This window comes from Scomber scombrus, chromosome 6 (assembly GCF_963691925.1).
Source record: "Scomber scombrus chromosome 6, fScoSco1.1, whole genome shotgun sequence".
Taxonomy (NCBI): Eukaryota; Metazoa; Chordata; class Actinopteri; order Scombriformes; family Scombridae; genus Scomber; species Scomber scombrus.
This window is the reverse complement of record NC_084975.1, coordinates 3,743,308-3,755,516: the sequence shown is the minus strand read 5'-3', so window position 1 is coordinate 3,755,516 and position 12,209 is coordinate 3,743,308. Positions and strand designations below refer to the sequence as shown.

At 38.7% G+C, this 12,209-nt stretch overlaps 1 protein-coding gene across 1 annotated transcript in view; it reads left to right on the top strand.

Annotated features, from left to right (window-relative positions):
- The window catches only part of LOC133981886 (receptor-type tyrosine-protein phosphatase beta-like), a 57,251-nt gene extending 45,191 nt beyond the window's left edge, over positions 1-12,060 (top strand). Inside the window, exons 23-32 of the mRNA XM_062420753.1 lie at positions 1,195-1,212; positions 1,304-1,385; positions 2,690-2,780; positions 3,269-3,345; positions 4,116-4,250; positions 5,584-5,706; positions 6,058-6,221; positions 7,416-7,551; positions 8,819-8,939; positions 9,664-12,060. Of these exons, the coding sequence (XP_062276737.1) occupies positions 1,195-1,212; positions 1,304-1,385; positions 2,690-2,780; positions 3,269-3,345; positions 4,116-4,250; positions 5,584-5,706; positions 6,058-6,221; positions 7,416-7,551; positions 8,819-8,939; positions 9,664-9,686 (970 nt within the window). The 3' untranslated portion in view covers positions 9,687-12,060. The remainder of the gene's footprint in view (positions 1-1,194; positions 1,213-1,303; positions 1,386-2,689; positions 2,781-3,268; positions 3,346-4,115; positions 4,251-5,583; positions 5,707-6,057; positions 6,222-7,415; positions 7,552-8,818; positions 8,940-9,663) is intronic.
- The last annotated feature ends 149 nt before the right edge of the window (positions 12,061-12,209 follow it).

The following is a 12,209-nucleotide window of genomic DNA, read 5'->3' as shown; positions in this document are numbered from 1 at the left end:
CTTTATTTCTTTCTTTCTTTTTCATTCTTTCTGTCCTCATCTTCCTCCTTGTTCTTTCTTTCTCTTCTTTCTTTCTTTTATTTCTCCGTATGTCTTTCTTTCTTTCTTTCTTTTTCATTCTTTCTTTCTTTCTTTCTTTCTCCGTATGTCTTTATTTCTTTCTTTCTTTTTCATTCTTTCTTTCTTTCTTTCTTTCTTTCTTTCTCCGTATGTCTTTCTTTCTTTCTTTCTTTCTTTCTTTTCTATCTTTCTTTCTTTCTTTCTGTCTTTCTTTCTCCGTATGTCTTTATTTCTTTCTTTCTTTTTCATTCATTCTTTCTTTCTTTCTTTCTTTCTTTCTTTCTTTCTTTCTTTCTTTTTCATTCTTTCTGTCCTCATCTTCCTCCTTGTTCTTTCTTCCTCTTCTTCCTCCTATTTCTTTCTTTTTTCTTTCCTTCTTTGTTTTTTTCTTTCTTTTACCTTCTGTCTTTCTTTGGTTTTCTTTCTTTCCTCATCTTACTCCTTGTTCTTTCTTTCTTTCTTTCTTTCTTCTTCCTTCTGTCTCTTTCTTTGTCATTCTTTCTTCCCTCATCTTCCTCCTTGTTCTTTCTTCCTCTTCTTCCTCTTCTTCCTTCTATTTCTTTCTTTTTTTTCCTTCTTTGTTTTTTTCTTTCTTTTACCTTCTGTCTTTCTTTGGTTTTCTTTCTTTCCTTCTTTCTTTTTCATTCTTTCTTCCCTCATCTTCCTCCTTCTTGTTCTTTCTTCCTCCTCTTCTTCCTCTTTCCTTCTTTCACTCATTCGGACGACTGAAGCTTCATATTAGCTTCACATCAAACTTTTATATCCATGTTTACACAGAAGGAGACGTGCATTATGAAGCAGATCTTTTAATAGTCAGTATGAACAGGAGGAATGATTACAGCAAGAAAAAACACATGCAATTATTAATTTAAGCTCCCGATTGTTGTTTTAAGACTGTGAAAAAAACTGTGAACTCATCCTTTAACCACTCCTTTCTCCCTGCAGGCTGATGCAGTTTAAAGCTCATTAAATGATTTTGTAACTTTGAAACAAATCACTGACTCATGCCGAGGCGTGTCTGTGCGTGTCGTACAGGTGGAGATCATCTGATGTAACAGCTTCTTTAAAACACAATAAATCAATCTGTTGACTGATGAGTGATTATTAATATTTATCTCTGTGTTTATTCCTCAGGAACCGTCGCATCTCAAGGTAGCAAATCCAAACATCTTTTTTTTTTCATCACTTCCTTTTTTTTTAATGTTTTGCACAAGTTGTAAATATTCAGTTTCTTTTTTTGCAGTCCCGTCAAAATCCCGAACTTTGAGTCTCATTACAACAAACTGCAGGCCGACTCCAACTACCTGCTGTCAGAGGAGTACGAGGTGAGTCCGGAGGTTTTATTTACTGCCTGATAAACACAAGATGAACAACATTTAACAGCTGTGATAAATAATAGTTAAAGTGTTCATACTCACATTCAACTTTAACCTTCGTGTCGTCCTCCCGGGTCAAATTGACCCCGTCTGTTTTGACTGTTCCTTCTTTCCTCCCTTCCTTCTTTCCTTCCTCCATCCCCCTTTTTTCCTTCCTTCTGTCCTTCCTCCCTCCCTCCTTCCCTCCCTCCCTCCTTCTTTCCTTCCTTTCTTTTCCTTCCTCCCTCTCTCCCTCCCTCCCTCCCTCCCTCCTTCTTTCCTTCCTTCTTTTCCTTCCTCCCTTCCTCCCTCCCTCCCTCCTTCTCTCTTTCTTTCCTCCCCCCTACCTTCTTTCCTCTGTCCTTCTTTCCTTCCTCCCTCCCTCCCTCCCTCCTTCCTTCTTTCCTCCCTCACTCCTGCCTTCCTTCCTTCTTTCCGCTGTCCTTCCTCCCTTCCTTCCTTTCCTTCCTCCCTTCCTTCTTTCCTTCCTTCCTTCCTCCCTCCCTCCGTCTTTCCTTCCCTCCTTCCTTCCTTCCTTTCCTTCCTCCCTTCCGTCTTTCCTCTGTCCTTCTTTCTTTCCTTCCTCCCTTCCTCTTTTCCTTTCTCCCTCCTTCCTTCCTCCCTTCCTCTTTTCCTTTGTCCCTCCCTTCCTCCTTCATTGTTTCCTCCCTCCCTCCTACCTACCTACCTTCCTTCCTTTCTTCCTTCTTTCCTACCTCCTTCCCTTCCTTCTTCCTTCCTCCCTTCCTTCATCCCTTCCTTCTTTCCTTTCCTTCCTTCCTTCCCTCCTTCTTTCCTCCCTCCTTTCCTTCCTTCTTCCTTCCTTCCTTCCTTGACTTGAGGACAACAGGAGGGTTAATATATCAATGATAATCTGAGGTTTGATTTGTGAACTTTTAAACATGTGATGTTAAAGAAAACAACTTTGCATGTGATATTTAACCCCTGAGGCAGAGCTTTGTAGATTTAAACATTTTAGGCTGATTCCAGTATTTTCAAACTCACCGAATTTAGATGTTTGTATTATTTTAGATCATGCAGGAAATGAACTACTATAATCTGGTGCTAAACTAAAGTGGAAACTCTAGTTTGGTCATTTTCAAGTTGATTTTGGTAAAAATGTCCCTGTATGTTAATAAAACGTGCAGAATATATCATTAAACAGCTACATCAATGAATAAAACATGACAAAAATCAAAGAGAGCCTTGACTTTAGTTTTGATTGTGAGGACTCGTGATATTTCCAGCATGCTGACGTCTTGTTTTCCTCTCAGGATCTGAAGGACGTTGGTCGTAACCAGCCGCTGGACACCGCTCTGCTGCCGGAGAACCGCGGCAAGAACCGATACAACAACATCCTCCCCTGTGAGTGAGCTCTCTTTATTATCATTATCTTACTATTTATTTATTTGTTTGTTTTTGCACATTAAAGCAAATGCAAACATTATTTCAGCTGTGCATGAAATCAAATTAAAGGTAAATAAACAGAAATACATGAAGTAAGAATGATGAGAGATGGAAAGGCTGCAACAAAATAAAGAAAAATAAGAAATGAATAATATATTTATTCATTAATTTGAAAAGTGTTCCTAGTATTTTGCCCTCTTGACAAAATATTAGGAACTACTAGATGAACAGTTAAGTGAATACAATGGAGAGGAAGGAAAGAGAACTACTGATGGTGTAACAATTTGTCCAAACTTACTGAAGTCACAACTTTACATTAAAGTAAATTATAAGTAAAATAATTGTATTGAAAAATCCATATCTTTATAGTCTTTAGATTTTCCTCTTAATGCAGATGTTTGGACACAGCTGTGGTCGTTCATCAGCCTGTTTCTGTTGTTGTTCAGATGACTCGACGCGGGTGAAGCTGTCATACGTGGACGATGATCCGAGCTCCGACTACATCAACGCCAGCTACATTCCTGTAAGATCCTCAATCTGCACACAGACCAAACATCTGAAATGTAATGAAGTACATTTACTGTACAAGTACTGAGCCTAAGAACAGTTTTGAGTTACTTGTGCTTAACTTGAGTATTTCAATTTTATGGCATATTTTAAGCCAGTTAGCTGAGTTAGCCTCCGAGCTAGCCGCCGAGTTAGCCACCGAGTTAGCTGCCAAGCTAGCCACTGAGTTAGCCGCCGAGCTAGCTGCCGAGTTAGCCACCGAGTTAGCCGCCAAGCTAGCCGCTGAGCTAGCAGCTGAGCTATCCGCCGGGCTAGCAGCTGAGTTAGCAGCAGAAAGCTCTCAGACATCCATGTTTCTGGTAGAGGTGGTGACTTTGATTGACAGGTGACACTTGGTAGGGGGCGGGGTTTCAGCTGACTCGGCGGCCACTCCCACAGCGTTTGGGAGCAGAGACAGAGGCAGATTTTTACACAACTTTGAAGCCTAATTTCATATATTTGGCGATTTTTTCAGAACACATATTTATTCTTACTTTACACAGACTTTAAATACAGTTTTGAGTTACTTGTGTTTAACTTGAGTATTTCAGTTTCATGGTACTTCTCACTTCTACTCCACTGCAGAGGGAAATACTGTACTTTTTGATTAATTGGTTAATCATGTTAGCTATAAAATGTAAGAAAGAGAACAAATGCTCGTTTTCAATCCTCACATTTGAGAGACTGGAAGTGGCAATTTTTGGGCATTTTTGCCTAATAAAACGATGTGTCTCTGTGTGTTTTCAGGGTAATAACTTCCGTCGGGAGTACATCGCCACGCAGGGTCCTCTGCCGGGAACTAAAGACGACTTCTGGAAGATGGTGTGGGAGCAGAACGTCCACAACATCGTCATGGTGACCCAGTGTGTGGAGAAAGGCAGGGTAGGTGGACGAGCAGCATCTCATTTTGACTAGTTATTAAATTATGAGAGGAGTAATACTTCTCCTTCTCCTCCCTTTACACTGTGCAGTTTCAACTTAAACCCTTAAAGAGGACAAATTATGCCTTTTTGTGATTTGTTAGGAGTAAATCTCAGGTTGAGCCAATCAATATGTAGACGACACTTCAAATTATTTACAATATTTATGCATAATAAGAAATTCAGATATATGGAGCACAAAGACATGATGTTGAATTGTCCAAATTGTATTTAAAGAGTGACATAGATATGATGCTTTTTCATGATATACTGTTATTTATATGCTGTTATGATGTTGGATATCTGTGCTAAACATGGTCAAGGTTGCAAAACGTCAGGTGAACGTATGTAAAGTAAGAAATGCTGCCTGCAAGTCAGAAGTCAGGGTTTCCACCTGCCCTGATGCTTCGTTTGCAACAGTTTTTTCTAGGTTGCCAAAAAAACTGACGTGGGCTCATTGTTCATACCCAAAAATGGCTGTCCGTTCTGTAGGCTTGGTTGCTAAGGTTGTTGCTAAGGTTCTTCCATGTGTTGTTTACATTATCAACTCTCATATTTTGGCTCCAACTTGTATGGATGCATTTAAGAAGTTGTTTTTTTTGAGTAAAGAACAAGAAGAAGTAGTGAAATCCTGCTACTACAGTTTGTTGCATGGTTTGTTGACGTCGTCCCCAAAACAAACGGACCTATCAGAACAGAGTGGGTCATCAGGGAGGCGGGGCCTTAAAGAGATAGGAGCTAAAACAACCTGTTAATAGACAGAGGCTGAACTGAGGGGCTGCATAAAGGACCAGTAGAAGATAAATAAGGAGTTTTTAACTGGACATAATGCAAAGATATTCCAGTAGAGCCCCAGAATATGAATATAGAGCTGCAAATGTGCTTATAATATTGCCCTTTTAAACTGCTAAATGTATTTATTACTGGACATACGCAGATTATCTGATATATACCATATAAATAACTTACAGTGACAGTTTAAGTTTGACTTAAATGGAGAAAAAACATCAAATAATCAAGTAATTGTAAAGTTTTGGTGTTTTAGCAGACTGGCAGATTTTAATCCACATGTAACACATCATGTTTTTGGAGTATTTGTGAAGTTAAGACACCAAATTTTAACTTTTAAAACATGAGTGTATTGCAGTACTAAAACTTTCCTGACTTAAAACAGATCAGTCAGTATGATTATTTCTGCTTCTTTCTTTCTCTCAAGTACCAAACTTTATGTAAATATTGTTTCATGTCTCTTTTTCCAGTGTAGTTACTCAGATATATGTCTTCTCTGTCTTCAGGTGAAGTGTGATCACTACTGGCCGTTTGACCAGGACCCGCTGTACTACGGAGACCTGATCGTCCAGATGCTGTCGGAGTCGGTTCTGCCGGAGTGGACCATCAGAGAGTTCAAGATCTGCAGCGTAATAACCAAATCTTTTACTCGTTTTTATATCGTTCAAACATTTATTATCCAGTTTTCAATGAGTCACACTGAACAAGCCGTCATTATATTGAGGCGAGGCAAGTTTATTTGTATAGTGCATTTCAACAACAAGGCGATTTTAAAGTGCTTTATGACTCACGTTAAAAGCATAAAGACAAACCGCAAAAGAAACACAGGGACAAAGGGACATTTAAATACAGTTTAAAAGTTATTATAGTCGTGTTATAGTTAGTTATTGAAGAGTAAAAACTCTGTGTGTGTGTGTGTGTGTGTGCATGTGTGTGTGTGTGTGTGTGTGTGTGTGTGTGTGTGTGCGTGTGTATATCAGGAAGAACAGCTGAGCTTCACCCGGCTGGTCCGTCAGTTCCACTACACCGTGTGGCCCGATCACGGAGTCCCGGAGACCACGCAGTCCCTCATCCAGTTCGTCCGGACCGTCAGAGACTACGTCAACAGGACTCCTGGATCCGGACCCACGGTGGTCCACTGCAGGTACACAGTGATTCCGGTAACCATGGTGACGCAGTTTGTTTACAACCACGACAACAAAGAATTTTGAATTCATAACGGCTCTGAGACACACCTGTGATCGGCTACTTCCCTATCACAACAGCAGCTGAGGATCATGGGTAATGTAGTATTTAGAGCCATTCACAAAATAATTAAAACTGATGGTCAGAACATAAACATAAAGTATGTGATTATTACGTTATCCAGGAATGTTGTGAGTTTCTAATAAGGAAACGTTTGAAATAAGGAGGAGGAATGAGGAATAAACACACACACTGCTCATATGAGTTTGAGTTGTTTTCTTTGTTTAGCTTAGAGTCCTCTTTTTAAGTTTGCCTTGCTCCATTATGTGTCGAAATAAATGATTTTTAATTTCAACCGTAACATCTGGTTTCATGTTGCTTCCCTTTCCCTTAGCGAGCTGTGTTGTAACAGTGAGAAACACAAAGTGCAAATGTCATCTTTGTTAGTTTACATGGCAGTTTTACACAGTGTCTTGTTTCCTCTTAATTCTCAAGAAATTTGTTTGCACAGGACAACTTTGAACCTCTGTAGAAACATGACAAACTTTTCCTTTCTCCCTCCCTCCCTCCCTCCTACCTTCCTTCCTTCCTTCTTTCCTCAGTCCTTCCTTCCTTTCCTTCCTCCCTTCCTTTCCTCTCTTCCTTCCTCCCTCCTTTCCTTCCTTCCCTCCTTCCTCCCTCCCTCCTTTCCTTCCTTCTTCCTCCCTTCCTTCCTTCTTCCTCGCTTCCTTCCTTGACTCGAGGACAACAGGAGGGTTAATTTATTTTAATTTAATTTAATTTAATTTAAAGAGCCTCAACATTCCCCAATGAGCAATTATTTGAACTCGCCTTTAACAGGAAGAGACCTCAAGCAGAATTGGACTCTAGGTGGGCGACCATCTGCTTTGACCAGGTGGGGTTGAGGGAGAAAGAGAGAGAGAGAGAGAGAGAGAGAGAGAGAGAGAGAGAGAGAGAGAGAGAGAGAGAGACCTTTGAACCTCGGTAGAAACACTAACGCCAGAACTAAATTTAATCTGAGTTCATCTAATAGATATTTCTGTCTGGAGCAAAGTGGTGGAGAGTTTCATACTCCTGCTGAATATCTGTACGTGTTAAATGAAGTGTTTTTTAACTGTGTGTGTGTGTGTGTGTGTGTGCGTGTGTGTCTCAGTGCCGGTGTGGGTCGGACAGGGACCTTCATCGTTCTGGATCGTGTGCTGCAGCAGATGGACACCAAGGACTCGCTGGACATCTACGGCTCCGTGTTCGACCTGCGTCTCCACCGATCGCACATGGTGCAGACTGAGGTAGGACCGACCACGCTGACAGTTACACAGTTATATCTCAACTGTGTGTGTGTGTGTGTGTGTGTGTGTGTGTGTGTGTGTGTGTGTGTGTCTTTCTACCTTTGAGAGGACAGATATCATTTGACAACCAGTGTTAGGTTAGATTGGGTTTAGGTTCAGTTTAGGGTAAAAAGCTGGGGGATGCATCATGTCCTCACAAAGATATAAAGACAAACTTGCCGTGTGTGTGTGTGTTTGTGTGTGTGTGTGTGTTTGTGTGTGTGTGTGTGTGTGTGTGTGTGATACAGGAGCAATATTACAAGCACTGGTAGAAAGTAACTAAGGACATTAACTGTATTTAAGTACAATTTTAAGGTACTTGCACTTCAGTATTTTCATTAAATGCTACTTTATACTTCTACTCCACTACTTTTTTTTTTACAGTTTAAATTAATGGTTATAATTCAGATTAAAATTTAACATAAAACAGCATCATGATGAGCTTATAAATGATGTTGCATTGAGAAAATCAAACGACTGCTTCCCGACTCTTTGGCTTGTGTCCTCTTATAAAAAAAATCAGTGTGTATTAATGTCTCTTTATTATGATTCAGACGTCTCTGAGTTGTTTGCAGTTCCACCAAAGAAACATTTCCACTCACATTGTTTCACATGAATCACAGTTTTAGGCCCAAAGAGGCAAAAATTAAATAAAAGATTAAAGACAAGGTACTTTATTGTCTTCTTTCTTCCCTAATCTAAGTCATCTCTTAGTCGTTTTGGGAGGAAGATTATTGAACCTTAATGTATAAAAAACGTCTTATATATTATATTGTAAACCTTATACAAACAAACATACACATCTGGCACTATTACTATATACATACTACGTTTATACGAGGAATTTTTGCTGTTATTGTTATTTTATCATTATCACCACTGTGCTGTTTGTACACTCGTGTGACTTATTTTGCACATTATCTATTTATTATTTATTCAAACTCTCATTTTAACACATTGAAACTATGAACTGGACCTCTACTTTTCACTTTATGTATCTCTGTTATTGTTTTTATTGTATTTTATTTATTACTGCTATGACAATTTAATGTCTCTGTGGATTAATAAAGACATCTATCTATCTTATTAGCTTAACTTATTGTTGCAGCTTTAATGCAGTAAGAAGTACAATATTTACCTCTAAAAGGTAGTAAAGTAGTCTTATAAACTAGAATAAATAGTTTGTTTATGTGTCGTAATGTTGTTTTTCTTCATCCTTTCCTCTCAGTGTCAGTATGCGTACCTTCACCAGTGTGTACGCGACGTGCTGCGAGCGAGGAAGCTGCGCAGCGAGCAGGAGAACCTCCTCTACCCCATCTATGAAAATGTGAACTTCACCGGCCAGAGAGGTAAGCGACTCTCTTCATCATCATCATCATCATCATCATCATCATCATCATCATCATCATCATCATCATCATCGTCATCATCATCATCATCATCATCATCGTCTTCATCATTAGGTTTCCCTGCTCTAGTTTAGACCCACATCTCTTTTAACCCTCCTGTTGTCCTCGATTCACGGAAGGGAGGGAGGAAGAATGGAAGGGAGGAAGGAAATGAGGGAGGATGGAAGGGGGGAAGGAAGGAAATGAGGGAGGAAGGAAAGGAGGGAGGAGTAAGGGAAGGAGGGAGTAAGGATGGAAGGGAGGAAGAAGGAAGGAAGGAAATGAGGGAGGATGGAAGGGGGGAAGGAAGGAAATGAGGGAGGAAGGAAAGGAGGGAGGAAGGAGGGAGGAAAGGAAGGAAAGGAGGGAGGAAGGAAAGAAAGAAGAAGGAAGGAAGGAAAGGAGGAAGAAGGAAGGAAAGGAGGAAGGAAGGAAGGAAGGAAGGGAGGAAAGAAGGACAGAGGAAAGAAAGAAGGGAGGAAGGACAGACGGAAGGAAGGAAGGGAGGAAGGAAAGAAGGAACAGTCAAAACAGACGGGGTCAATTTAACCCGGGAGGACGACAGGAAGGTTAAATCTTGTCTTTTATCTCCTTTAACTTTCAGACACATTTAGCTTTTTTTAAATATCTTCCCGTCAAACATACTGATCCTCTGTGTTTGTTTGTGTTGTTTTGGGCCCCGCAGAGACGCTGTGCACCAGACGTTAAAGATTGTATTGACTACTGAAAGATATGTTGAGCACTACAGGGAACTTTATTTTTCTATCACTGTTTATATATTTTCATCTACAGATATTTTCTAAATAGAGAAAAAAAACTATATGATTTATTTATGCATCATACGTGTACATATACTGACATCATATCTGTATGTTTTTGTATATATTTTGCTTTAATATTTCTATATAACGGCTGCTTGTTTTAAGTTATGTATGATCATTGTGTTTAGAAGTTTTAATACAGTATGTGCACGCTGCAATTATGTTAAATTATAAAAAAAAAAATATTAAATGAGATTCTGTAGTGAACGTTTTTTGGAAAGTGATTCATAATGCATGGATGGATTTCTAAAAAAAAAGGGGGGGAGGGGTGGTCTCCAAGGCACAGGATAAGGATCAGGATAAGGGGCCCCCAAAAGCCTAATTAGTATCAAACTTGTGGATTCATGCAGAAACTTTATACCAATTAAAAGCTGCATTATAAGGGTTAATTACTGCCTGCCCTTGTTTTGTATTAGCACAGAGAAAGGAATGTTTTAATGGTTAAAGTCACTCTCAGATAGGCAGAAGCTGCACCTCGCTCAAACTGGTTTTTTTTTGTGGAGGTTGTTGCTGGGAAGTGATGTAACGTAGATTTAATTTCTGCGGTATTCAGCATTCAGGTAATATGACACAACAATAGTTTTATTGCCTGTCCTCCTCCTCCACCTCCTCCTCCTCCACCTCCTCCTCCTCCTCCTGCATGAGGGCAAGCAACAACTCATTAGGTGTAGCTACAGATCATTTAATATTATAGATACCAGAGCTCATAAAGTTTATGCTCCTGTAGCTATGTTTGAAATATCTCAACAACTATCAAATGGTTTGTTATAAAAATTTTATTCACACGTTCATGTTCCCCTCAGGGTGAATTATCATAAGTCTGACTTGTGATTTATATTCATCTGAGGTTTATGCAGTGGTTTGCATGATATTTGTATCACTGTGGGAAAACATGGTGCAGGTTTTTTTAAACCAACAGCAGCACTTTACAGGTGTGCTTCACCTGCAAAATGTCACTAAAAAGAGACGTTTTATGCATCCTGCTCCCTCATAATCCATCCATGCCTTAATGATTTCACTATGTAGATTTAAAAAAAGGACAGGTTTACAGTTTTTCAAGTCTGTTTTCAAGCTACAATCAGGTGCTTATAAAAACACTGAAGTGTATTTTTGCACAGAAGGAGGACTGTGGGTTTAGTCCTCCATCACTTTACATTATAAGTGCATTATGAAGAGATCTTATAATCCTCAGTATGAACAGGAGGAATCATTACAGCAAAAAAAAAGGTGCAAAAAAAGGGTTTAATGTTCATTTGGGTTAATTTAAGACAGACTTGAACAATTATGAACCCATCCTTTAAACATTCAATACTTAAGCAAAGCTAAATTTGTAAAGAAAAACCCCTTTGATATTATTTATTAAATGTTTAACAGTGTAATAGTGACTGTGTGGTTGGATCAGACTAACAACCACACAGCTTTCATCAGATGTTTTAAACCCTGACGGTCTCCACTGTATTTTTTCCTTTAAATAATCTCCTCAGTGTTGTATCGTTGTGCAGCCGTGACAGATTTGTTGTATCAGCAAAAGAGAAAAGGATTTTATTAAATCATAAATGTGTATTTTAAGTGTGCATTATGTGGTTTTTTCCTACAAAATTAAAGGAAGTGTTCACAATTTCTTTTACAAATATGGCTTAAAACAGCAGAGAGGAACATGTATTTCTTCCTCCTGATCAAACTGGCCATATTAAGATCCCTTAATAATGCAATTTACAATATAAGTGCATAGTGAAGTTTATCTGAAGCTAATATGAAGCTTCAGTCGTCCAAATTTGGCAGATTTCACTGTATTATGACTATAACTCAGACTGCTGGAGCCTCATATAAGCTTCAAATCAACTTTTAAATGCATTTTTGCACTAAATAATTGGATTGAAAGCACATTTAAAGGGCATATTTAAATAGTCAGTATGAACAGGAGGAATTATTACAGCGAGGAAAGTTTTAAGACACACTTAATAAAATTGTGAACTCATCCATTAAACCGTGCAATTATGTTTTGAAAGAGGGGGGGGGGGAGCATATTGTTGATGAAACACAGCAGAAGATGTAGAAATCTGTTATTTCTATGATTATTCATCCATAATGGAGGCATACCTGCTGCAACATGACTGTAAAAGTCACTGTGAAGGAATGTGAGAGACAAGAAAAATCTTCCTCTCTGTAACAGTTTTAGTCTTTTTTTAAATCTTTTTTATTTTGGCTTCATGTGAATATTATATTGTGTGTGTGTAGCAAAACTAGTCAATTCCACAGAATAAAAACTAAACTAAAACTACTTAAAGTGTATCATATTTTCATTTTATTTCATTTCATGCATTATATATTATTATCATGCATAAAAAAGTTTAAAAGGTGTGTTTTTGTGTGTTTAAAAAAAATCATGCTATGAATAATACATAGCAAA